This window comes from Sarcophilus harrisii, chromosome 1 (genome assembly GCF_902635505.1).
Source record: "Sarcophilus harrisii chromosome 1, mSarHar1.11, whole genome shotgun sequence".
Lineage (NCBI taxonomy): Eukaryota > Metazoa > Chordata > Mammalia > Dasyuromorphia > Dasyuridae > Sarcophilus > Sarcophilus harrisii.
The window spans coordinates 83279615-83305242 of NC_045426.1; the positions used below are offsets into that span (position 1 = coordinate 83279615).

A 25628-nucleotide genomic window follows, 5' to 3' on the forward strand; every position below is an offset into this window, starting at 1 on the left:
ATGGTAGGCACCCCAAGAGAGACCTGCATGTAACTTGTAAATAAGCCATTGACTATTGGAGGGGCGCACTCAAAACCGATCACAAAACCTAATCCAAAAAGCCAGCAGTTCTGGACCTTTACACCATAGTCCCGTGATTAGAACGAGAAGAGAGAAAGCCTTCGTTTTAACATGCGGAAATCTAGGTCCTCACAGTTTAACAGACGTGTCCAAGATGCCAAAGACCAAACTACTCCTAATAACCATTAATTATCGTTACCGTCCTTGTCATCGCCAGACGGTAACAGAAGTAACTACAACTTAGAGCATTTTAAGCCTTGCAAAGGGCGATACAAGGTATCTCGTTTGCGTTACAAGGTATCTCGTTTGCGTTACAAGGTATCTCGTTTGATTGTTACAACTCTGGGGGCCAAGTGCTATTAGTATCTACTAAAACCTAAAGCAGACTCAAGTTACCCGATGTGCCTTGGGCCCCCCACACAGAAGTAAATTACAGAGGGCACTTTCAGATTCAGGCCCCTCCCCCTCCCCCCTCTCCCTCTTCCTTCCCCTCCCCCCGGTTCCAAATCTAGCACCACACTCCTACTCTTGTCCTGGCTGGACGAGTTCCTCTGGATGCTTCAATCAATTCTCTAATTTTAATGCCAACTTCCAAAGCCCAGTCCTGGGCCCTGGAGGGGGTAAGGGGGCGAGTATAGCCTCAAGCATCTTACAGTCTAAGAAGGAGACACAAATAGATGTGATGCACTGCTAAGCCCATTAAAGAAGGGGGACGTTAGGGGCAGCTCAGTGGCGCAGTGGGTAGAACACCCGCCCTGAAGTCGGGAGGACCTGAGTTCAAATCTAACCTCAGAAACTTAACACTTCCTATTTCCGGACACACACACCCCAACCTGGATTCTTAGGGATTGTAGTGCCCCGAAACGCAGACAATCCTGCTTCTGACAGCAGGCGGGCAGGTGAGTATCTCCTGGGCACGCTTGAAGTCGCCCCAGAGCCAAGGCTAGGAATGCTGGGACTTGAAGTTCACCTCGCTCTAACGCGAGCGCAGCATACTGGGACGTGAAGTCTTTCGGAAGCACCGAGGTTTGCAGTCGCAGGGAACGCCGGGATCCTTGCTATCCGAGGACCATCATTGGCCGCGGCTCTCGGCCTGACAGCTATCATTGCCAATAGATGAGCGAGGGCGGAGCAGAGCCGTTTGAGGCGGCACAGGAAGTGGAGCTACTTCCGTTCGGTCCTCTCGGAATCGGTCCGTCAGCGGGAGCTGGGCCGACTGTTGGAGGGCGCTGGGAGGCGCGGGGCTCCGCGATGTTCCGCGGGCCCTAACATGGGCACCAGCGGCTCCAAAGGCCGGGGGCTGTGGCCCTTCTCGGCGCCAGCGGCGGCCACGGGGCCGGGAGGCAGCCCCGAGCTCTCGGACGCGGCCCGAGCCCAGCACGCCCTGGCTCGGGCTCGGGGCTTCCGCACCGCGCCGCCCTTCGTGTTCACCCGTCGAGGGTAAGGGCAGGGGGGGGGGGCGGCGGCCTCCGGACTTAGCTGCAGCTAAGGGAGGCGGGCGGGCAGGGACGGGCACCCCCCGGCGCAGCCGTCGGGCCTCGGTCACGGGGCTTGGTTTTCACATCTTGGCCTAGGGAGGAGAAGGGAAGAATCGCGGGCCTCTGCGTCCGACTGTCGGGAAAAGGCTCTGGCGCCTGGCGGCCGAGTCCCCACCTCGGGCGCTGGTTTCCGCGGCTTGTTTGGGGGAAGAAGGGGGCGGGGAGATCGAACCTTGGGCTCTGGGTAACGGTTTCTTTGAGAACGGAGGCCCGGAGAGGAGTAGTGTGGCCCTTGCTCGGTGGCCGGGGCTTCCCGGGGCGTTCCCAAGAAGGATCCATGGTTGTAAGCTGGAGTCGGGACCCGAGTTCGAATTGTGGCTCGGTTATCTGCCACGTGCGTGGCCTTGGACAAATCACTTTCTCTGAGAGTTCCGGAGACTAGGAGCTGGAACACGTGTGGTCAGGGGGGCATAACCAGAGAACGGCGGCAGAGAAGCACTATGGTTGGAGGGGCGGTTGTATTTTAACCTAAAGTCATGACAGCTATTGAGCGAGGGGGTGACACAGCCAAGCCTATTTTAGGAATATTAATTTGGCAGCGCTGGGTAAGATGAACTGGAGAAGGGAGAGGCCAGAAGCAGAGAGAACATTAAGGGAATGTTCCATTTGTCCGGGCCACCGGTCTGCAAACTTTGTTGATTCCTATTGGTAAATTTTTGAGATGTCTCCCTATATATGTAACATTTTAATTATACGTGTACTACTGATCTAATAATTGTACATTATAAAACTTAAAACAAAAATTGAAGATAACGCGGTGAGAGAAAGATGAAATAGTATGAGATTCTGGAGTTTGGGAGGATGGTATGATCTGACATATCGATAGGATAATCGCTTTGACAGCTCTAGACTTGAGATGAATTGGGAACCTATTGCAGTCCAGGCAGATGAGGAAAGTCGGAACTAGTGTGGTGGCTGCAAGAGAAAGGGACAGGTGAGAAAGGTAAATAGAAATCACAAGATTTGGCAACTATTTTAGATGTATGATGTGAATAGGAGTGAGAAGCTGAATGACAGCAATTTCCAGATCTGCGGGACTAGGAAGTTTGGAGAAAAGGGTTTGAGGAGAAAGATAAGGCCTGTTTTGGACTTTGCATTTCAGATAACTGTGGGCAATTACTGATGTGGTAATGCAATTCGGGAAAGTGATCAGATCTGGATATATCACCAAATGAATGTAGAGGGAGAACCGATAGGGAATTATCTTCAGAGGGCATGACCAAGGAGCAGTTAGACCAGGAAAAGAACCAAGAAAGATCGGTTTCACTCCGCTCCAGAGAAGAGATACTGTCCAAGAAGAGGCGATAGTCAGTGGTGTTAAATGCTGTAGAGGCAGACAGCAAGAAGGATCAAGATTGAGAGATGGCCATTAGACTTGCCATTTGTGAAGTCTTTGATAACTTTGAAGAGAATAGTTTCAGTAGATTGAAGAATCGAGGATAAAAAGGAATTTGAGAATCTGGGAGATTGAAAAGATGGTGATTGCTCATTCTTCCCTATCAGCTAGTGCAAACCATACCAGATTAAAATATAATTGAGAAATGTGTAACAAGATAGAAATACAGTTACAACATAGTGGTTTTGGCCTAGAGTAGTCCATATCTGTTTTTGAGTTTGGCATCACTTCCTTGAACAAAAATAGGGAAATTTGAAAGAGAAAAGGGAATAATATAATGGCCGCTTACCTACTGGCCCAAAATCTAGAGTAGGGAACCAAACGAGAGGCACCTGCCATAGCCTTGAGGTGAATTATTCTAAAGAGTAGAGTATGAGTATGCTAAAAGTTTGGGAAGGGGTGATATTCAGCAGTATCTTTGAAAGTGCTGGGGTCTAAGTAATATAATAAATAATCCCCTTTGAGTTCTTTCCCTCATAGAAGGAAACCAATTGGAAGCTTGTATAGTTTTGGAAAACCAGGGGTCAGCCCACAGAAGGGCAGAGTGGAGAAATGTTAAATCTCTATGGATAGAAATAAGATAGTGTAGTTCAAAGCCCTATAATTTACTATACCGGGAAAGGTAAAATATTAAGGTAATGCTACAATATCTTGGTGTTTGGGGGATCTTCCTTTGGTTTTTGCTTATTTGCTATTTTTAATTAGCATCGTTTATTTTTCTCTTCCCTCCCCTTGGGGGGAAAAAACTAAAGGAAAAAAAAAACTCGTAACAATTAGTGGATACAGTGCAAATAACTAGATTTGTCTTGTGCAAAAAAAAAAAAAGTATTTCTTCTGCATCTTAAGTCTCACTTTTTCTTTTTCTTTTTTTTGCTGAGGCAATTGATTAAGTGACTTGCCCAGGGTCACACAGCTAGGAAGTGTTAAGTATCTGAGAGCAGAGGAGTCTCACTTTTCAATCTGGAAGTGAGTACCATTCTTTAGCAGTCCAGGAAATATGATTGGTCATTGTATTGATCAGAGTTCTTAAGTCTTTCAAAGGTATATGCATCAATAATGTTATTAAATAAAGTATTCTCCTAGTGCCACCTTCTACTTTGGAGACCTGAGCAAGACCAAGATGAAAATAATAAATCTTTGGATGGAAAGAAAGGAATGGTGAAAAGGTGTTGCGGGAGTAAAATAGAAAGAGCTTTACAAATAATTGCATAGGTATAGTAAGGCAGAAGAAAGCAAAAGATGACAACTTGTAAACCTGAGTGACTTGAAAGATGGTAGTGTCTTCATCAGAAAGAGGGGAGTTTGTAGGGGGTAAAATGGGATTAAGAAGATGGATAATGATTTCTGTTTTAACTTTGTGTTGAGTATAAGTTACTGATGAGTCATTAAAGTAGACATAAACATGGAACAGTTGGCTTCTTTGCAGGACTGGAGGTTCTTCTCTCCCCCCCCCCCCCCTATCTTTCTTTCCCCCCCCCCCCCCCCCTTTTGAGCATTCTTTTTTCTTAAAAACAACACCATCCTTCCCATCCCTGTAATCCACAACTTAAGTCATCATTCATTCTTTTTTCCTTCACTCTTCTCCCTTCTACCCTCAAATGCCAAGTCTTCAGTATTCTACCTCATCAACCTGTGTTACATCCATCCCTATCTTTACAATCACAGAGCAGCCACTTCAGTTCAGGCCCTCTTCACCTTTCAACTTAGGGTACGCAAAAACTTCCTGATCTTTCCTGCTTCTGTCTCTTTTCAATTTATATTTCATACTGTTGGTAAAATACTCTTCCTGAAGACACAAGTATGATCATGTCATCCCTCCTCTGTCCACCCCACCCCCCCCAAAAAAAAAAAATCTTCAGTGGTTTTCTATTGCCTCTATGATAAAATTCAGATTCTTCACCCTGGCTTTTAAGGTCTTCCATAGTCTGACCTTCTGCTTCCCCACTTATATAATTCCCCTTAATTTCCTCTACATTCCAGCCAAACTGGCCTGCTAATTTTCCCCCGCCTTCAACATTTCCATCTCCAGCCTCCATGCTTTTGTCCAAGTGGTTTCTGTTTGTCTGTAGTGCTTGTCCTCATTACTTTTACCTCTTGGGATTCCTAATTTCCGCAAGACAAGTTCAGGTGCCACTTCCTTCAAGAGGCCTTTACTGATTTCTTCCAAAGTTGTTTTTGCGCTCCTGCCTTTTTGCATTATTTTGTATTGACTTTGTACTCTTATTTTCATGGTTATCTGTCTCCCCCCTCCTACCCTTTTCTCTCCTTTGTCTCCTAAGATTGCAACTCTTTTGACTTTATAGCTCTAGTTCCTGACACTGCATATTCAACATAGTAGGTACTTAGCTAGTAAATGTTTGTTGAATTGAGATGAAATGTACCTTCATATATTGAAAGAGATAGTGTGTGTTTGAATGTGTGTGAGAGACAGAGACAGAAGCGCTCAGGACAGAGCTTTAGAAGGCACCCACACATTTTAGCCAGTAGTTGGATAAAGATCCAGCAAAGGAAACTGAGAAGAACCAGTCAGATAGGAGAATCCGAACAGAGAGGTATAATAGCCAAAAGGATAGTATTCAGGAAGAGGTGATCAGCAGTATCAAAAACTGCAAAAAGTTAAGGTCAGTGAATACTGAGAAAGGGCCATAGGATTTGGCAGTTGGGTTAGTTGATAACCTTGGAGAAAGTTTCAATTGAGTGTTACATAGGAAAGAAACAGACAAGCACAAAAGGCTTTGGCAGCTGGGAGAACTGAAAAGCCTCCTGAATAGGTGAAGAAAGTAAAAAAATAATCCAAGATTTAGGAGAACAAGTGGCTTGGGGGAGCAGAATCAGATGTGACTTTTTTTTTTTAAAAGACAAAAATCCTGGGTATGCTTATGGACTGTCAAGAACCGGACAAAAGAGAAGAAATTGAAAATAAGGAATGATTCCAGAGACTAGCTAGCTCCTTTTGGAGACTGGGAAGAGGGTGGAAAGTAAAGATTTGGCCTTAGCCAGGAGATGAGAATGGGGTATGATATTTGTTACTGTTGTAGTCATTTCAGTCATATCTTTAATGCTTCATGACCTCACTTGAGGTTTTCTTGGCAAAGACAGCAGAAGTGGGTTCCCATTTTCCCCTAACCCATCTTATTGATGAAGAACTGAGGCAGACAGGTATGACTTGCCCAGAGTCACACAACTAATAAGTGTCTGAGATCAGATTTGAACCCACGAAGATAAATCTTCCTGACTTCAGGGCTGGAGCACAGGGCTGACTCCCCTACCAGACTTCAGTTCCCCTCAAAGCTGGTAGGGCTGTCGATGGTTTGGGGAAATTATGAAGATATCTATCTCTCACCTTCCCATTGCCCAGTTTTCTGAAGATAGATAACATGCTTAAGTCCTTCAAAGAAGGCTAGTTAGGAATTTGGGGGAGTCATGTGACTCTAAGTCTGGTAAGTAGGATTGATCCTTTTTTTCTCCATATGACAGAAAGAGAGTAGTCACTCAGGACTGACACTGTGACTCTGGCACTAAAGAAAAGCTATGATTTGGGTCCTTTTTAGCAGGATATTTTGAGGTCAAGCAATAATGTCAGATATGAGCCTTTCTGGTATCATTTAGGCCTGACCTGGAAAGTTTTTGTGGGTAGAGACTTGCTGTCCTGAGGCCCAGGACTGGAGTCATTTTCATTAGTATCTAATTTAGGGGATAGGATAGGAAATGCCATGGTCCTGAGACCTCTAGGTGCCTGCCAACAAATTCTGTTGGTACAGGCTTCCTGCCATTTTAGACCAGACTTCAAGACACTGGCTATACCAGCTGTTCCTTCTGAGGCAAAATGCAGGAAGCCTGGACTGCTGGCAGCGGCTGCTTGTAGCCCCCCAGGCCTGGGCACAGAACCTGGCAATTCTGTGATCTGGGAGCTCAGAGTGGGAGCCTCAGGCAATTCAGCAGGCATCTCCTCTCCCTAATTGGGGCCCCCAAGGCTTCCACTCACTGGCTTCCCTCCTGCCTCGTGTTCTACCAGAGCCTTCGCCTTTGATCATGAGGACTTCTTATCTCTGTGACCTTAGGTGTCTTTGGGAAACTCTCCAGGCCACACTTTGGGTCAGACAATAAATGTGTTAAACTTTGTGCAGGCCCTGGGCTGAGGGCTGGAAATTTTTTTTAAAAGGCAAAAGACTGTCCTGTCTTTGAGCTCCTAGTCTAATGAAGCGTTCTGTACATGGTTTATACTTATTTGGGGGATGTGGGGCAGGCTATGCTCCCTGAACTTTGGTTCAGTTAGGGGAGCCGCGATCTTGATGGCACTTTGTCCTCTGCCCCTGCAGTTCCATGTATTATGATGAAGATGGTGACCTGGCCCACGAGTTCTATGAGGAAACAATTGTCACCAAGAATGGGCGGAAGCGTGCCAAGCTGAGGAGGGTGCAGAAGAACCTGATCCCTCAGGTGAGGGAGAGCAAGAGAGACAGGGCCCTTCTCCAGCCTCCACTCTCATTCCCTTGGGTCATCATAGTCCACTGGGGATTAGCCCTCCCCCCCTCCCCAAATAAACTGAAGCTCAGGAGAACTCCATTCTCCTGGACCAAATCTGCTTTGATCATTACTTCTGAAAGGCCGACCTGGAAGTGCAGTGCTTCTTGTGATAGTGTCTCCAAGGAGGAGATAAACTGAAAGGGCCTTCATTTGACCTTATTCTACCTCTTTCTTAGCTGAGGCTACCATGAAGTCTGGTAAAGGACTAGAGGGTCCCCATATCTCCACATTAGCAGTCATTCACATAATGCTTATGGACTGAGACGTAGGGACAGGAATAGCAAGGTCAGCCTGGGAAGACTCACTGGAAGCCAGGATAGAATAGAATCAAACTTTAGGCTGGGTCTGTCATTCCCTCCACAAACATTTATGAAAAGCTTTCTATGAGCAATTATAGACTTGGGGATTAGTAAGATCATTGGAGTATCCATCTAAATAATTGTAACCCAAATTAAGTATAAAAAGTAAAAAAAGTATAAAAAGGCATTTAAAAGGAGCTTAAAGCACTTTGGTATTAGATAAAAGAGAAATCAGTTGCAATAACTGACATTTCTATGGACTTTTAAGAATGACCAAAGTACTTTATGTACATTCTCAACTTTGAGTTTTCCAGCAGGCCTGTAAGGTTGTGGCATTTATCCCCCTTTTAAACAGGAGAAAAACAGGGTTTTCCTAAATATTAATTTAGCCACTAAATATTAAAGCTGATCTTTGAACCTGGGTCTTCCTGGCTCTCTGATCAGGATGTTACATGGCTTCAAGAGTGTGGGGAGGAAGGGCTGGCAGGAGACTTCAGGAGAGAACCTTAGGGCCTGAGATAGGAAGACTTCTTGGGCAGGGCCTAACAGTATCAATTTTATTTTCAGGGTATCGTGAGGCTAGATCACCCTCGCCTCCACGTGGATTTCCCGGTGATCATCTGTGAGATGTGAGCCCTGCAGCCCCTTCCTGCTCACACCCCAAATCTGTGGGGTGGTGGGTATGGACATCGGGGTAGGAGGAGGGGCAGCAGGGCCAGAAAGAGGCCTTGGCTGTGAAAAACTCCCTAATTCCTTGGCAGGGCACACCAAGCTGCTGAACCCACAAGTTCAAAGTGTGGGTTCTGATGAGAGGTGCCTGGGTTAACACAGCAGCCCCAGAATGAATTCCACCTGACAGGGCCCTCTTGTGGGCCATATTTTTTCATCTGCAAGCCAAGGGGTGGGAATGCTGGGTGCCCAGTTCTGTTTCTTCCACAGTACTGGGTGATGTCAGTTTGAGGGAGGTTTGGGACAAAGGATGCTTGGCTTGGTTCACTTCAGTAGGTATTTTTTCCAAGATCTGAGTGCCTGGGTAAAGGAAGGGGGTAGGTTACTCAGTTTCTCTTCCTAAACTCCAAAGCCCATTCCACCCTCCAAAATCCAGAGGAGTGTCAGAAAATAAAAGCTGGGTGAAAGCTCAGGCCAGGAATTTCAGGGTACAATTTCCTTCCTTCTGACCTCAACCACCCCCTAACACCTTCCCGCTCCAGTTTCCTTGTAGCATGCACCTCTCCCTCTGCCCAGCTTGGGAGAAGGGGCAGGAGAGGCCTGGGGCTTGATCACTGTCAGGGAGACAAGGGGACACAGCACTTTATGAGCAGGGTCTCCTCTTTTCCTGGTCCTTCCCCTTGTGTCCCCAGGGACTGTGGGGCTCCCCTTGTGTCCCACAGGGAGCTTTGCTATGCACAAGCAGGACCCTCTTTTCTCCTTCCCCTCACATTTCTGAGCATTTCAGCCATTTGCTACCTCGATTCCTTCCACCCCCGAGGGAGGCTGGTCTCAACGAATCTCACAACCCCCCCTGATCCCTGCTCTGCTCCCAGCTCTCAATTAGTTCAGCCTGCTGGAACTGAAGGGGATTGGAAGACCCCCTGTCTAGGGTGAGTGTCACTTCCTACACTGATCCTCTCCCTCCTCCCCACACTTGGTTCCTGAGGGTCTGGTTGAAAAAGGGCAGCAGATATACTTGGAAACCCTAAAATTGGGAGAAAAGCATAAACCCCAAGGCTATGGGGGAGAGCCCTGCTGGGCTGCTAGAAAAGCCTTTTTGGTTCTCACACCAACCCTTAGGAGAAAGGGGGGACTTTCCACACACTATACTTGATGTGCCCATCAGCTCTGGAGTGCACAATTACAACCCCCATTACACACACACACACACAGTTAAAATAAGCAATTCTGCCCACCTGGCAAACTTACCCATATCTTTAGTGCCCTGGCCCCTCTCACCTGGTACTGTGCTGGTCCAATCTCTCCCCCAGGCTGCTCATCTCCTGCTAGTGGGCATGGGCGGGATAGGGAGACCACAGAAGGGAGACTTACAATGTGAAGGTTTGTAAATAGTCTTATCTATGTCCATGATATTGTTGAAGCAGAAATTCAGTCTGTTTACTTTTTAGGGTTACTTTTTAAAATTCCTTTCTGTGCAAAATGTGCTTTTTTGTGTGAATGTGAAGAGAGACAGTCTGGGGCAGAGGTGATAACAGTGGGGGAAGGGCTAGTTGCTCTTTCTCCCAGCCCAGGCTGGTGTGCCCTTTTGTTCAGTTTAAATAAATTTATTTGTAGATGATCCCAATGAGTGAGCCATTTATTGGGAATGGGAATCTTTGAGACTGTCCACTGGGGTAGAGGACATGTTCTATCTTGTATCAACCGCCTTCTCTTCTCCCTCTCTGAGGAGCCAACTTTGTGCACGGGTGCTGTGGAACTTGAGCCTGGGCCCCTAGAACCCCCCCCCCCCCCCCCCCCCCAAAAAAAAAAAAGCCAAGGGTGTCGTCACTGGTTGGTTGGCCCTCCCTCTTATTCCCCTCAGGTAGGGGAGTTGGTGGCAGCTGCTCCCCCAGCTTTCTGGCAGTAGAGGGCAGCATCTCCACGGCCAGAAGAGTTTCCTTTTTGGTCCAGAAAGGGTTGGGGGGGGGGGGGGGGGGGGAGGGGACTGGACCTTCTGGTCATGTTTGAGGACAATTTTTCAGAAGATAGTGCTCTGAAATCCATATTTTTATGTAATAGTTATCAATTCTGTAAAATGAAATGCTTTGGAAAAGTTAGAGCTAATTGTTAATGTGCCTTACAGTATCAAACATTGCTGACTGAAGGGGATTCCCATCCTGCTTCAGAAATCAGCTATGTGGTCCTGGGCACATCATTTCTCTGAGCCTCAGACCAAGGTTAGCAGACAGTGACCTTTGAATCTTGTAATTCGTAAAAAGGAGGCTCTGGATTTTTCTCGCTTTCAGAAATGGACTTTTAAAAATTAAAAACTTGAATTTGGTTTGTCCAGGGAAATGCTTTTTCCAGAATGATCTGTGGGTGAAAACAGGATTTTATTTTTATCAGCGATTGACTCATCTGGTGTCTTGTGCTCCCTATCCCACAAGTATGAGACCTTGGGCCAAACAGAACTGAGTGCCAGACTGGGCAGAACAGAACACGAGAGCTCCTCTTTCTAAAGTGTACCCAGCCCCAGAAACAAACTGAGGTGAGGTGAGCAGAAAGAGGAGCTTGGACAGATCCGCTGTCCTCTGATTTTTACTTTTTCAGCTGGGAATGGAAGTTTCTTCAGGACTCTGCTTAGCAGCCCAGGCCTTTCCCAATCCCAATTACCGTCTCCTACCACTTACCCCACCGAGCTTCAGTCCAGGCTGGAACTGCTCTTTACCTTAATCTAAGAAAGCTATCCTGCAACTGTCTGGGGGGGAGGGGAGGAGGGTGTAGAGCACAGCTCTGCTGTAGATTTGGATGGGGGGGGTGGGGAAGGGAGTCACATGACATCAGTGAATTAGCTGGGGACAGAGAAGGGGTTCATGGTCTTGTGTTGGGGAAATGTGGTGGAATCCGGGACTGATTCTGGTTGTGGAGGGTCAGAAGGTCCCCATAGCTTCTCTCTCTGTTCCTAATTGTAGCCGTGGTACCCCCAGGCTTCTCGGGAATCCAGATACCCTCCTTCCCAGCCCAGAGTCCTCTGGATTCCAGGGGGATTTCTCATGCCGGGCTTAGAAGAAATTATAAAAGATTTGGGGGAGGGGGCTGACTCCTGCCCCTCCTACCAAACCCTCACCTAGGTTACTGCCAGTCATCCATGCCAGCCACTACCCCTCCCCAAGGTTGAACAGGAACTCCCAGCCCTGGGATGGGGCTGCTTCATCTGATCCCCAGAGTTGGGAACAATGAGGGTCGAAGCCAACACTTCCCTCGTTCCCAGTGGCCTGAGCTCACTTCCTTCCTCCTTCAAGCCCTCAGAGGGAGCCTCCCTAGCCTGACCAGGGGCCCCCTGCTTGGCTCAGCTTTTCCCTTTCTCCTCCTCCCATTCCTTGGGGGCTCTTTTTGATCAGGTAGTTGAGGATTCTAGACCTTCCTGGTTCATCTCATTGTTCCGGTTAATTCTCTCCCTCTGCATGCAAGTCCTCAAATCCTGCTCATAGCACTGGGAAAGGATTTCAGGGACATGTCCTCACAGCATTTTAGAATTTAGAAGGAAAGGACCTTAAGAGATTATCTAGTCAGAATCCTGTAGGCCTCCTGTTATTGGAAGAATGGCCAGGGAGCCAAGAATTAAGTATCCCCAGATATCCAGAATCCGGGGAAGAGGATGAGCTCCCTGGATTATTTGGTATGGGGGGAGAAATCCATTAGTCAACAAGTATTGATCATTAGCCACCAACAAACACTGCATTCCTGGATGAACTTCGAGTAGCCTCAAAGCAAGAAAAAAGGCCTCCTTTCCCCAGTGCCCTAATATTTGCAGTTTAGCTAGCTAGCCAGTCAAATAGTTGGCCTCGGTGGCCCCTGCTGCTGCATACCCCTCAGAGCAGAAAGGGGGACAGTGGTTAGGGAGTGTGGAAGATAAAATGGGGCTAGATAAAAGCGGCCATTTCTAATTACCCACCCTACTCCAGACACTGGCTTGTGACAGTAATATGCACATTACACCAGTAACCGATGAACATACATCCACAGATTCCAAGGAATTGAGAGCTGTAAGAAATCTAAGGAAATATTCAGACTAATCCTCTTTTAGAGATGAGGATTTTTAAGAGCCAAAGATGTTGAGATTTGCTGAAATTCACACAAATAAGTGGCAGTGCCAGGATTCAATCCCAAAGTGATTTCCAATACTGCAATCTTGCCACTACAACACATGTAGAAAGAAATATTTGCATTGGATTACTTGCTGTCTAGAGGAGGGAAGGAGAAAAATTTGGAACACAAGGTTTTGCAAGGGTGAATGTTGAAAACTATCTGCATGTATTCTGAAAATAAAAAGCTATCAAATTTTTAAAACAAAATTTATGCACACATGCATATATGAGAATATGAAAATATATATATTCTTGGCTCGGAAGGCTTTGGGTGGAATTTCTCTGCTGTTAGTGGAAAAAACCTGACTCAGCTCGTGGAAGTTCCTTCTCTTGCCCTCCACCTCTTCCCCCCTCCCCCCCCCCACCTTCCTGCCTCTTCCCTCCACACCCTCCACCCTAACAGATAAAGCTTTCTTCCTCAGTGCCCAGCCTAATCCCTCTCAAGCTCGTCTCCCATTTCAACTCCTTCAGTGGCCAGAGCCAGTAGCCTGGCACTGTCCCTGGCATGGGCTTAGTTATTGAGCTGAATGCCGGAACAGTCTTCTCCTTATTCATTTTCACTTTTGACTGGGGTGTCTCATGGTCAAAAGGTCATGGGGGAGATGGAGATGTCTGAAGCAGCTTCTCCCCTATCTTCTGTCCACTTCCTGCCCCAATACCTTCTCCCAGGTGATTCTCCCTTCACAGGTCAAGTCCTCTAATTCCCTGATCCCGTTTGGGATTTTTAGACTCCCAGAGGCTAAGGGTATTTATGGAAAGGGAGGAGGAGGTTCAACCCAAGATGGGCCCCTAGGGAAATGCATGGACTGGGGATGCCGGAGGCAAGTTGGGAGAGATTCTGGCCTCTTCCTGCCCACCCACCCGCCTCTGGTCATAGGTCTTTTCCTCTTGGAGGGGCAGCAGGAAATGAGGAAAGGGAGGGGATGGGACTTCAGCAGGAACACCAGGCACTAAGGACCAAGCACTAGAGAGGCAGGAGGCAGCTAGAGCCAGTGATCCTAGGCATTCGGAGGAGTGCAGGGGGAACAAAAGGTCGATAACGGGCTTTGGCCTTCTGAATGATGTGGAAAAGCAGAAAGAAATTGTTCCTGGGGTCCTGAGAACAGTGAAGGGATCAGGAGTAGGATCAGGCAGAAGAGAACATCCATTTCTTTGTCCTGGCCCCGGTTACCCAAGCCACAAGCATTAACGGAGAACCAGGTCCCAAAACAGGTGAGCCCAGCCCATTATGTTGCTGGGGGTTTGGGTGTGCATGACTCTGGGTGGAGGGAGTGCTGAAAAGTGCAAGTGATGTCGGTGTGGTGGGGGAACCTGGCAGGCTGAACAACTAGGGTCCCCATTTCTACCCAGAGGCGGATGGCTTGAGTCTCCCAGATTTGGGGAGAACACCACAGAGGGAACTGTATTTAATGGGGGGGGGAAGGGAGGGGAGAACCTATTTTGCGATCCTTTGTCTAGGAATAAAGCAACATTTGGGCTTTGGACGCCTTGAACAGAAAGGAAAGTCTCCCTGCCTATGGGTGAATAGTTAGAATGGGGGGGGGGGAAGTTTCTAGCAAGGGTAAGTGGGTGTGATTGACAAGTATTAGAAAGGGGAGTGGGGTTCTGGGGCCCTAGAGCTGGTGAAGCAGCTTTTTGAACAGTTAAGCCAGCCGGAGGTTGGGAGGACTGGAACTTCCTGCGGGATTTCTCTCAGGTTTCCTGCCCCATTTCAGGGAGCTCAGCAAGGTCTGTTGGCCTCCCCTTTGTTTGAAGCCTGGAGGCCCATCCCCAAGCTGACAGTTTAGCCATGTCGGTATCCCCCCACCCCAACAGTAGTCATGAGGGGAGGAACAGGCTCCTAAGAGGAAATGGGGCCTGCCCTCTGGACCTCAGTTTTCTCCTTTGAGCAGGGAATTGGGGATAATACCCTCTACCCCAGTAGCTCCTCTCCCTTTTCCCTTGCTAATCCCACCCTCCCCCAGCTCGGGGACCAGGTGGCCACCAGCCTCCTCCCCCAGCCCAGTCAGGCATTCCCTGGACAGAGGCCTGTTGTCTTAGCAACGAAGGCTTTCAGTCAAAGCCCCAGCCCCCGGGGGGAGTCTGTGGGGCCCTCTGGGAGGAAGGGACCAAGCTGTTACCCACCCTCCCTCCCCTCCATCCCCCAAAGTGCTTTAAGATGCGGTGAGGGCCTGAGGGCATCTAGGCAAAGATCCCACCTGGCACGATCGGATGGGGCCTGGGGTTCAGGGATCAGCCAGGGTTTAAACACCAGGGTCGAGTCCTCTGGGGCATACGGGGGCTAGGGGAGGAGGGACCCGGGCCAGCTGCCGGGACGGGGTTATTGGTGGATCTGTAACCCTGGGGCCCCAGGAGGCCAGGCCAGTGCCCAGCAGCTGAAAACTGCCCTCTTCTCTAGGAAAGGGGGAGATCAGCCCCAGGGCATTGTTCCCGGGGAGGAGAAGAGAGATCACGGAAGGTCCGGGATGCACCGGCTTATCGCCTCTATCTGCGCTCCCACCCCCGCCCTCGCCTCTACTCGCACCCTTTTCCGTGCTTAGTTTCTGCCTGTCTCTTTAAAGCGATAGAAGCGCCTGGGCAGGAGCCGGGCCATACCATTTGCTTCCCGGAGGAGGGGGAGACGGAGTTAAGACTCCCCACTCCGCGGAGGGGCGGTCGGGGGACGCCTTGCCCCACGAAGCATTTTCACGTTCCGAAGTGAGAAGAAGTGCCTTTCCTTCCAGGAAACCGGGGAGGTTCCTCGACAATGGTCTTTTCCCAACTTGGCAGCCCCCAAAATCCTTCCCCACCTGGCTCCCTGCAGACTGCCCTGGGCCCGCCCTCCCTCTGATCTTTTAAAGGGGCCGCGCCGGGCCGAGGGGGTGGGGCCGTGGGAGGAAAAGTTGGATCGTTTGCGAACAACCGAGTGCGGGCTCGGGGGTCCGGGGCTTGAGGCTTTGGGTGCCGGTGACCATGGGGGTGGCTCGGGCCCTCGCTGCGAGGTGAGTAAGTGCCGGGCGAAGGTCCCCAGATTCTCCCGGGGGATCTGCGCCCCCAGCCTTGGCACCGGTGCCGGCCGCCCCTCGCGCCCGCCGCGGGAGCCTGGCCCGCTCCCGGTTCCCAGCCGGGGCCAGGCGGGCGCGGGACCCACGTGCGGCTGGGGGCGGGGGACTAGGGACCAAGCCGCCAACAAAGGGGGCTTGTTCTGCCGCGAGGGGCCCCGGGCGGGGAAGGGGGGAGCCGGAGCACACGGGCCCGAGAGGGGAGCTGGGGCGGCCGTAGCCGTGGCCTTGGCCGTGGCCGAGTCAGCATTCCGGGAGCGCTGGCTGGAAGGGAGCCCTACCCTGCCCTGCCCTGCCCCAGCCCAGCCGGCAGCCGCTCCCCACCGTGGGAGGTCCGGATTGCTCCGGCCGGGACTCTCTCCTGGCCGGTCTCGGAGCTGCCTTTGTTCTTCCCTGGAGCAGCTGAGGCTGAGCGGTTTGCAAAGAAAGAGTTGGTAGATTGGGGTTGCAAGGGACCCGAGCCTCGTGAAACAGAGGCCCGTCCAATCTCTCCATCGTACACGGACGGAAAGTGATTCGAGGTACCCTAACCAGAGAGTTGAGGGACTTCGTAATAGACAAAATTGGAACGGGCTTTAAAAGTCCTGTATAACTAACTCGGGGTGGGAAGGAATGGAAACTGCCTTGGGACACTTCAGAGCTTCCCCGGAGACCGCTAATCCCCTCCTCTCCCACTTCCTAGCAGGTCCTGAGCCAGCCCTGCAGCTTGCAACAAGAGCCCCCCATGATGTGGGCAGCGGCCCAGACGGCCCTGGCCCTGACCCTCCTGGTGTCGCTGGTCTCGGCGGGGCCCAGAATCGAAGAGCCAAAGCCTACCGCCCCACCCATCTTTACCCGGCGCCCCTTCCTGGTGGCTTGGAACGCCCCAACCCAGGATTGCAAGCCAAGATTCAAGGTAGAGCTAGACTTCTCCGTCTTTGATATTCAGGCGTCACCCAACGAAGGGTGGGTGGACCAGAATCTCACCATTTTCTATCGAAATCGCCTGGGCTACTACCCTTACCATGACTCGCACCTGCGACCGGTCCATGGGGGTGTGCCTCAGAATAGTAGCCTGATCGACCACCTGGAGCGCTTGCCGGAAGGGGTCCGACACTACATCAGGTCACCCGACCGAGAAGGTCTGGCCGTCATTGACTGGGAGGACTGGCGCCCAGTCTGGATCAGAAACTGGCAGAGCAAGGATGTGTACCGCAAGGTCTCCCGCCAACTCGTCAGTTCCCGACACCCCACCTGGACCCCGGAGCAGGTGGGCAAGCAGGCCCAATACGAGTTCGAGTTCGCTGCCCGGCAGTTCATGCTGGAGACCCTGCGATGGGCAAAGGAAACTCGACCCCGCCAGCTCTGGGGGTTCTACCTCTTCCCTGACTGTTACAACCACGACTACGTGCAGAATTGGTCCAGCTACACAGGCCGCTGCCCAGATGTTGAGGTCTCGAGAAATGACCAGCTGGCCTGGCTCTGGGCAGAGAGCAGTGCCCTCTACCCTTCCATTTACCTGGACCCCATGCTAAAGTCCTCCTCCAATGGTCGGAAGTTTGTGCGCTACCGTGTGGGGGAAGCCCTGAGGGTGGCCCGGGAGCACCACGCCGACTACTCCCTCCCAGTCTTCGTCTATACACGCCCCACCTATACCCAGAGCTTCACAGGGCTCAGCGAGGTAACCCAGCTTCCAGCTGGGAGAGCAGGGCTGGGGGGGTGGCGGTGGGCTTAGCCACGGAGGAAGCCACAGGTCGGGGATGCTTCAGACCTTGGAACAGAGGGATCCGTTAGACCTGCAAGGCCGAACTCTTCGTTTTACAGATGGGGAGAGCGAGGCCCTGAAGGGAGGTGGGATCATAGAGACTTGTAGAAGTAAAGGACTTTAGAAACCATTGGCCAGCTCCCACACTTTACAACTAACAGTGAAGGGGGGAGGATTTGAGCTTAGCAAGGGGAGCTGGCTGTCTCCAGGAGGCCAAACTAAGCCTAGGATTTGGTGGCTCCCAGGACAGGAGCCTGCCCACACTGGCTCCACAGCCCTCAGGCCCCATTGCCCAAGGAAGGAGGTCTTCTGGGTTTGCAGAGAGTCTTGCTAATGTCCCTGCCTTAGAATTTCAAGAGTGGGAAGTTGATTAAGCCCCTTGTAGGAGGGGGTACCTGGCAGAAATTTTTCTTTTCTCCCTTCCTCATATACCCCAAAGCGTCTGGAGAGGATAGAGAGCCGGCCTGGACTTGTCTGACATGGGCTATTCTCTCTGCCTCTGATCTGAAGCTTGAAACCCTGCCCAGACAAGCCTGAAGAGACAGGCAGAGGTTCCAGGAGGTAGAAGAAAGAAAGGGAGCAGCCCCTCTGTTTGTCTCACCCCACCCGTCCCCCTCGCCTGCAGTTCTGACCTGTCCTATTTCTTTTCCTAGATGGACCTCATCTCCACTATTGGGGAGAGTGCAGCTCTAGGAGCAGCTGGAATCATCATCTGGGGAGATGCAGATTATACCAAGGGCCCGGTAAGTGGAGCCATGGGGCATAAGGGTCTAGGTATGGACTGGCCTGACCAAAAATCCTACCTTCCCCCAAGAAAGGAGGAAGGTATTTAATATAAGGGGAAACTGAGATTCAACGAGAGGAAGGGACTTGCCCACTGGGTTTAGTCACAACCCAGTGACTAAATGGCAAACCTAAGATTCAAATCTAGGTTTCCTGATTCAATCTAAAGCTCTTTTCGTAGTCTGAAAGAGAAAAGCCATGTACCAAAAAAAACCTAAACGAAATAAAATAAAAACCACATCCCATAGACAAACAAGCCTTGGCTGGGATGCAAGGGCAGTATAATTGCCCACACAGTCAAGAAAGGCTTCTCAGAAGTTGAGCTGCAGTCCTAAGTCAGAAAATAGGAAGAAGGACAGGAACTTTGTTCCCGTCATCGTTGGGATGTTGAAATTAGCAGAGAATGGCAGTGCTGGGAGGGGCATAGATTCACCAGGTTTTGAAGATGGAAGGGACCGTCTAGCCCAAGCAACAGAAACCATGCTCAGAAAATGAGCCCCCCGCCCCTTACACCACATAGGACAGCCCCTCCGAGCCCTCCAGGGATGTGTCACCCACTCCTTCCCAAGATATCTCATTCCTCTAAGGGAGAGGTGGGGATGGTAGTTGTTTTCTAACATCAAGTCTAAATTTGACTTGTTTTCTAGGGCCAAACCAAACAAATCAGAGCTCTATAAGTGCTTAAAGATAAAGTATCAAAAGCAAAGGGGTTCTTAGAGTGCAAAAGGTAGATCAGAGCCAGGAGGCCCCTTAGAATGTAAAGGAAGAATGTTATTGCTGGGAGGGCTCTTAGACTGTCAGAACTGGGAAGGACTTTAGAATTAGGAGCAGGATTCGGTGAAGCCCTAAAATCCAAACTATTTCTTTTACAGAGGGCAAACTAAGGCTGAGAAATTCATATTAAGTTCCATGTCCCATCCCTGGCTTAGTAGTTAGTTCCATGATCTCCCCACAAACATACCCCTTTTTATTGCCTTTTGCTCCCTGTTCTCCCCCATTTTTCCCTGAACTTGCATTTAAAGGAAAGGGGAAATGTGTCTTTGTTCCAGCAGCTGCTCCTAGCGTCTCTCCCCACCCCTCCGCCTGTCTTGAGTGCCTCCCCAGCCAGGAAAGGGGTGGGGATGGGAGCCTGGAGGAATAAGATCCGGCCTCAGAATCCCTACCCCCCTCACCATTGTCCCTCTTTCTGGGGCGATTGAGTACATACACAACAGAGCACAGGGCAGACTCTTAGAAAGCTGCCTACAAACAAAGAGTCCAAGGAAAGGGGTCCTAGCAGAGGCAATTTCCCTCGCTGCCTACTCCCAGTCCTGCAGCCAGCTTTGAGACAAATGGGTTTCTTTCCCCACTTTTCATTGGAGGGTGGGGGATTTGGCTGTAACCTCCCATGCCCCCACCCATCTATGCCTAATTCCCTGCGTAGTTGGTATTTTCTCTAAGACCTCACACAAGGATCCCACAAAGATCAGCCGAGGCCCAAACCCACGTTCAACCTGTCAGGCTCCCATTGGTCAGAGCCTCCTTTGGGGCTCTGGAGACCCTTGCCCCTAAAGAGCTTTGTCTGATGCAGAAAGCAGGAAGATCCAAGAGAGACTGAAATAGATGAGAGACTTTGGGAGGGAAGGTTCTGCTTTCCCAGGTCCTGTAGGACTATCCCAGGAAAGAGGAGGTGGTGGGGTCCAAGTTGGGGCTTGCAGGGAGGGAGGGGCTCCAGCATGGAGCATGGGGTGTTCATTCCAAGTCTTAAGAACCACACTTAACAGAGGTACAGATGAGGAGGTGGGAGGTGGCTCGACGCTCATGAGGATGCTCAGAGAGAGTCACTCCATGTGGCTCCCAGCTCCCCATGGAGAAAGGCCACAAGGTCTGATGGGAAGGGGGATAAGTCTGGGACCAGAATTCAAATCCTGACTCAAGTCCAAACTTAGCTGGATGGCCTGATCCAGTCATTTCCTTCTCTCAAGTGCGTGGTGACGGTGAGAAATGAATGCCTTACCCTGACCTGCTCTACCTTCCCTTCAGGAAACCTGCCAGAAAATCAAGGAGTACCTGGAAAGCCGCTTGGCCCCTTACGTGGTGAACGTCTCGGAGGCTGCTTTCCGCTGCAGTGAGGACCTGTGCCACGGGCACGGGCGCTGCCAGCGACGGCTGCCCAACTCCAATGCCTTCCTGCACCTGAACCCCCGGAGCTTTCGCCTTCGTCCTGCTCAGAGCCCCAAGGAGCCCCTCTTCCGGGCTGAGGGCGAGTTCAGCCAGGCTGACCTGGCCCAGCTCCAGGATAACTTCCATTGCCAGTGCTACCAGGGCTGGCATGGGGAGAGCTGCCAGCACAGCCGCAAAGCCCCAAACAGGGGCTCCGCCAGTGGCCCATCGGGCCTAGTAGCCCTGCTGGCCCTGGGCCTCTTGGTCCTCCTCCGACTGCCGTAGGTAGCTATGGCTGGGGCTTCCACAAAGGAGCCAGTGATTTTAGATTGGTGTAGGGTCCCTGCCCAGGAGCCTGTAGCTGATGTAGTTGGGCTTAGGGGAGAGGAATAGCCCCCATTTGGCAACACTCATCCCCAGCCATGCTTTACATATCCCTCACAGGGGTAGGGCCAGGAGCAGAGTGGGGTGTGGAGGGGGAGTAGCCTTCAACCCTTTGCCTATGTTTCCCCCTGTTTTAAGGGGGGGGATGTTGAGAAGAGAGTTTGTATGAATTGCTGCTGGGTGTCTTCCCGTCCTAGGGGAGGGGCTGTTAGTGGAGAATAGGGATGGGGGGCACGGCAGGGCCGTAGAGAGCCCCCTGCCCCTCTCCTCTCTATATTTTGTTATTGTTATTATTATTATTATTATTATTATTGGGATATTTTGTAAATTAAACAGAAAAACAAACAACTCTATGTAGAAATGTGAATGGAGTGCACTGGGGAGGAGCGGGCAGGGTTAGTGAGCAGGCCCTCGGTGCTCTCCGGGCCCAGAGCCAATCTTGGGGCTAATTGAGCCCTTCCCACCAGAAGGAAAGACCTGACATCTGGGACTCCACATTTGGTGGGATGGAGGATGGGGAAGCAAGATGGCAGCCCCCAAACAGCATGGGCTCAGCTGAATGAGATGCCCAGAAGACCCTGTCTCGCTTTCTGCTTAAAGTGCTGCCAGGGATAGACACCATCCAGAACAGAGGGGTACTTTACCTCTCTCCACCTTTTAATGAGCCGCTGCTTCAGGCACTTAGTGGTTGCTCCCCTTCCTCGATGATTGCTGCCCTGTAAGGGCTCAGCTCCTACCCACCCACCTTGTGGTACTCCCAAGACCAAGGAGGGGCTTGTGGAGTGTGGGCAGGGTTGGTGGGCTGGAGGTGGAGGAAATAGAATGTGACAGTGGGGGGGGGGGTCTGTGAAGAGGGGGCTCAGCATGGCTCCGGGCTTGGGGCCAGCCTTCCTCAGTGCTGTTTTTCCCATGGGCACGTTGCCCAGCTCTATGTTTCTCGACCCTCTGCTTACATCCTTCACTGGGGTGCTCCCCCAACCCTCCACCTGCCAGGGGAGGGAGAAGGGGCCGGATCCATCTTTCTGCCCTACAGCAGAGGGAAAATGCCATGCTGGCCGGTTAATTCTGGCCCTTGCACCTCTGGTCTCTGCCATACCTGAGGCTGGCTCAGACACGGGCCCCGGGGAAATCCCTTGTTTCCTAGGTGGGGTCCTAAGGAGGCCTGGTTGGGCACCGGGCTGGCCCGGGCACACAGCAAGCAGTGGCAAAGACAATACTGGGAGCAGGATCCCATCCTGGTGCAGGGCCTTCTCCCCTTCCCCTGTCCCGCCACACACCTGGCTGGGCTTCCTGACCACAGCCTCCGGCCAGCCCTTCGCCACACTGGTTTCCGGTGGTGTGTCCCATGAGCCTCAACCCTGAGCCCTCTAGTGGGCAGTCTGCTCGCTGCCCGAGCTTAGGGTTGGTTTTCCAAAGCCAGAGCTCATCTGTTTCAGCATTTCTGAGTGATCTGGGTGTCCCCAAGGTCACAGCTACATTGAATCATATCAAGATGTTTTAATTTCTAAAACGGTGTATACCCAAAAGCTAGAATCCACATAAAATCCCACGATTCCCCTTTGGGGGTTTCTGAGACCCCCCCCAATCTTCCAAACCTCTCTTCAATTTTCTCCCCCATTTTTGCCACAAGATGGGCACCCCTAGAGTTCTTCCTCACCCACCTCCCCAGTGACATAGTGAAGCCAGCCCATAAAGGTTCCTGGGTCTGCAAAATGCGAGGAACTGTGCCGGAGGGGGTGTCCCCCTCCCCCCCCATATTTGGCCGGAGGAGGGGGCAGAGCCCTAGCTTCTGGCCTGGCCACAGCACAAGAATCAGTCCCTTTCCTGAGAGGAGGGTGGGGTAGGAAGGCCTGGAGATGTGGGGTTAAAGGTTGAACCTGTCTCAGACATTAGCTGTACAAATGCCCTAGGCCCTGGTTCTTCAGCTGAGGGCTCGGAAGAATAAGACTGAATCCCTCTGGGGCTGTTCTCATCTCTAACCTGGGAGGGGAGCTGTCAGCTCTGGCTTCTTGGGCTTCGGGTCAGGAACATCTCCAGATATCGGAGCACAGGGATCAAGTGGGAAAAGCATGGCCTTCCTCCCAGGAACGGGCAGCAGCTGGTGGGTATGGCCCGGTGCCGGCCAAGAAGTCTGGGGAACAGGACCACGGCAGCGGAGACCTGCGCAAGTGGGTCTTGTACCCAACAAGTGGGGCAGGGGCTTCCCTCTGAACCATGAGTCGCTGCTAGGGAATAGCACTTATATTACCCGCTGCACATCGGACACGGCTGAGACGTTTATAAATATCTGGTCCTCCCCACAGATGATTGGGGCCATTGTGACCCCTATTCTACTGTATAAGGAGAAGATTCTCTGTTCTAACTGCCTCCAGCCATTAGCTGATCTTCCCCCACCTCTCTTTTTTTAAATAAAGCTTTTTATTTTCAAAACATTCACGGATAATTTGACAGCACTGATCCTTGCAATCTTGTGGTTCATATTTTCTCCCTCCCCCCCCCCCTCCAGATGGCAAGCAGCCTACTTTTTTTTTTTATGGCAGGGTTAAGTGACTTGTTCAAGGTCACACAGCTAGAAAGTATCTGAAGTTAGATTTGAACCCCGATCCCAGTGCTCTAGCTGGCCCTGTTACCTAGCTCTTCTACTAATTCTTCAAGCTTCTTGGATGGCAAAACTCTTGACCATGGAGTGAAGAGAATGGTGACCCTTGAATCAGAAGACTAAGATTTGAGGTTCAGAACTGTCACAACCTTTGTAATCATAGGCAAATCCTCTAACCTCTCTGCCATAGTCCAAACCTCTTCTCCCCCCAGATTCCCTGCAATACCTCCCGCACACACCAAGAGTGTACCGGTAAATATTTAACAACTGACTCTCTGAAAATGCCCCTTCCACTCATACCAGAGAAGGCTGATCAATATTTAACAACTGACATTCCGAAATGCCCCACCAGGGTGAGCTGGTCAGTGTTTAACAACTGGCTCTCCAAAAATGCCTGCAATACCCTCCCTTCCATACCAGGGATATGCTAGTAAATGTTTGAACAATCAGCTTTCTGAACATGCCCGCTACATTTTTCAGTTCAATCTACATTTTGCCATTTTCTCCACCACTTTTAAGTCTTGACAATCAACAATGACAATGATTTGTAGCATTTGCCAGTTACTAAGAAGTACAATGCTTACACTGAAGATTTAATGATCAGGTTCTTTAGGACCTCTTCCCTCCTCCCTCTTAGCAGAAGACTTGGCCTCCCACTGTTATTCAGAAAACAAAGACCATTGACTAGAAGCTTTTCTCTTCCTCAGCTCCAAAACATTCCTTTCTGTAATCACTCTTCTCCCTTCCTTTAATGCCCCATCTGAGAAAAAGATGACTCTTTCTAAGGGCACTCACCACCCAGCCTCCTTTAGGAACAAATCAGTGGAGCAGCATCTAGTAAATGCTCACAATGTGCCCAGCACTGTGCTAAGTGGTAAGGTAACAGAAAATAAACTACCTCTAGACTCAAGGAATTTGCATTCTAATAAAATAAATCAACATTTCTAGTGGAGATTGGGAAGATGAAAGGATGTTTTATTCGGAGGATATGGAAACAGGGAATAAAGGAGAGAGGTTGATAGTCAGATATTGAGAAGATTTGGATGGATGGATAGATAGATGGCTGCATAGGATGTGAAGCTGAAATGTGGTCCGATGGGCTAGTTTCTAGATGAATTTGTAGTCCTAATTCAGAAGATTTCTAGTGGTTTCATTTATCCACACTCAGCCTCATTATGCAGGGTTGATGCCTAAGATGGGAGCTCCAAAAATGAGAGTACTAATAATCCAAAGTATGGATGGAGATGTAGGAAAGGGGCCAGGTGTCAAGCCCTATGTAGAGGGGACCAGTCCAGAGAGGAAGGAACTCAGCAAAAACCTTAGCAGGCAGATGGCAAGACAGATGGTTGACTAGATGAGATGTGAAGCTGCAGCATCACTGGAACACTTCCCCTTTGGTCACTCCTTTACCAGAACCTACAAAGTCCCCTCCAAGGGGTCTCCCTGAAAGCTTACACTCATATTTAATATTCCTTTGAGCCAGCATCTATCAAAAAATCTCTGGCTTGAGTCCCCATTAGGTGTGTTCTCTCTCAAGCCAAACCATATGTGACATTTAAATAATCAATAAAAATCTTTTGATAAGTCACAGTGGTAAGAGAAATAACTAGGAAAAATCCGCTTCCTTCCTGGATATTCTTTCCTCATTTGGCTTCTGTCACACAGATCTCCCTTGGTTCTCCTCTATGGCTGACCATCCCTTTATAATTAATTTTGTGGGATCATTCTCCATTTCCCACCTACTAATCATGAATGCTTTCCAGAGCTCTATCTTGGGCCCTTCCTTCTCTGTCTTGAAGTTTCTTTTGGTGATTTCATCTTTTCCCATGGATTCAATTTGCAGTGTTATATGGGGGGATCCTGAAGTCTATATGTAGAAATAGCGGTAGGGTTAGTGTTGGCAGAAAGGGAGGACAAAACAAAAAAAATGGCTAACTATACCTTGCCTCTCCAAGTGTGATAAATAAAGCTCCCAGGAATAATTGTCAGGAAATATCCAGGAGCACATTAAGAAGTGAAAAGAATATTATCACCTGAATATAAAGAATAGAACAAATTCAAAAAGTAACAGTTGAGACAGAAGAGAGTTTAAGTGACCAACTTGACACCTAAGAGCTTCTCTTTTAAAAAAAAAAAAATATATATATATATATATATATATATATTATAGCTTTTTACTTACAAAGTATATATGCATGGGTAATTTTACAGCGTTGGCAATTGCCAAACCTTTTGTTCCAACTTTTTCCCTCCTTCTCTCCACCCTTTCCCCCAGATGGCAGGTTGACCAATATATGTTAAATATGTTAAAGTAGA

General features: G+C 50.0%; 2 protein-coding genes across 5 annotated transcripts; both read left to right on the plus strand.

Annotated features, from left to right (window-relative positions):
- Positions 1–1198: 1198 nt before the first annotated feature.
- TUSC2 (tumor suppressor 2, mitochondrial calcium regulator) lies at positions 1199–10110 on the plus strand. The gene is made up of 3 exons (XM_031958796.1): positions 1199–1500; positions 7314–7434; positions 8388–10110. The coding sequence occupies exons 1-3, from the start codon at positions 1331–1333 to the stop codon at positions 8451–8453; spliced, it is 357 nt and encodes a 118-aa protein (XP_031814656.1). The 5' UTR covers positions 1199–1330; the 3' UTR covers positions 8454–10110.
- A 3424-nt stretch (positions 10111–13534) lies between these two features.
- On the plus strand, positions 13535–23149 carry HYAL2 (hyaluronidase 2). 4 transcript variants are annotated; one of them, XM_031958805.1, is made up of 4 exons: positions 13535–13831; positions 16343–17320; positions 18058–18147; positions 20210–23149. In XM_031958805.1, exons 2-4 carry the CDS (start codon positions 16385–16387, stop codon positions 20612–20614), a joined length of 1431 nt encoding a protein of 476 aa, XP_031814665.1. In that variant the 5' UTR covers positions 13535–13831; positions 16343–16384; the 3' UTR covers positions 20615–23149. The 4 variants fall into 4 exon arrangements, with proteins under 4 accessions (XP_031814665.1, XP_031814662.1, XP_031814673.1 ...); XM_031958802.1 differs by having other exon boundaries at positions 16346–17320; XM_031958813.1 differs by lacking the exon at positions 13535–13831 and adding an exon at positions 15305–15600.
- Positions 23150–25628: the final 2479 nt, after the last annotated feature.

Coding starts and splice junctions, on each gene's coding strand:
- TUSC2 (XM_031958796.1), top strand. CDS start 1,331: ATGGGCACCAGCGGCTCCAAAGGCCGGGGGCTGTGGCCCTTCTCGGCG. Junction 1,501..7,313: donor TTCGTGTTCACCCGTCGAGG/GTAAGGGCAGGG, acceptor CTGCCCCTGCAG/TTCCATGTATTATGATGAAG. Junction 7,435..8,387: donor AGAAGAACCTGATCCCTCAG/GTGAGGGAGAGC, acceptor TTTTATTTTCAG/GGTATCGTGAGGCTAGATCA.
- HYAL2 (XM_031958805.1), top strand. CDS start 16,385: ATGATGTGGGCAGCGGCCCAGACGGCCCTGGCCCTGACCCTCCTGGTG. Junction 17,321..18,057: donor GCTTCACAGGGCTCAGCGAG/GTAACCCAGCTT, acceptor TTCTTTTCCTAG/ATGGACCTCATCTCCACTAT. Junction 18,148..20,209: donor CAGATTATACCAAGGGCCCG/GTAAGTGGAGCC, acceptor CCTTCCCTTCAG/GAAACCTGCCAGAAAATCAA.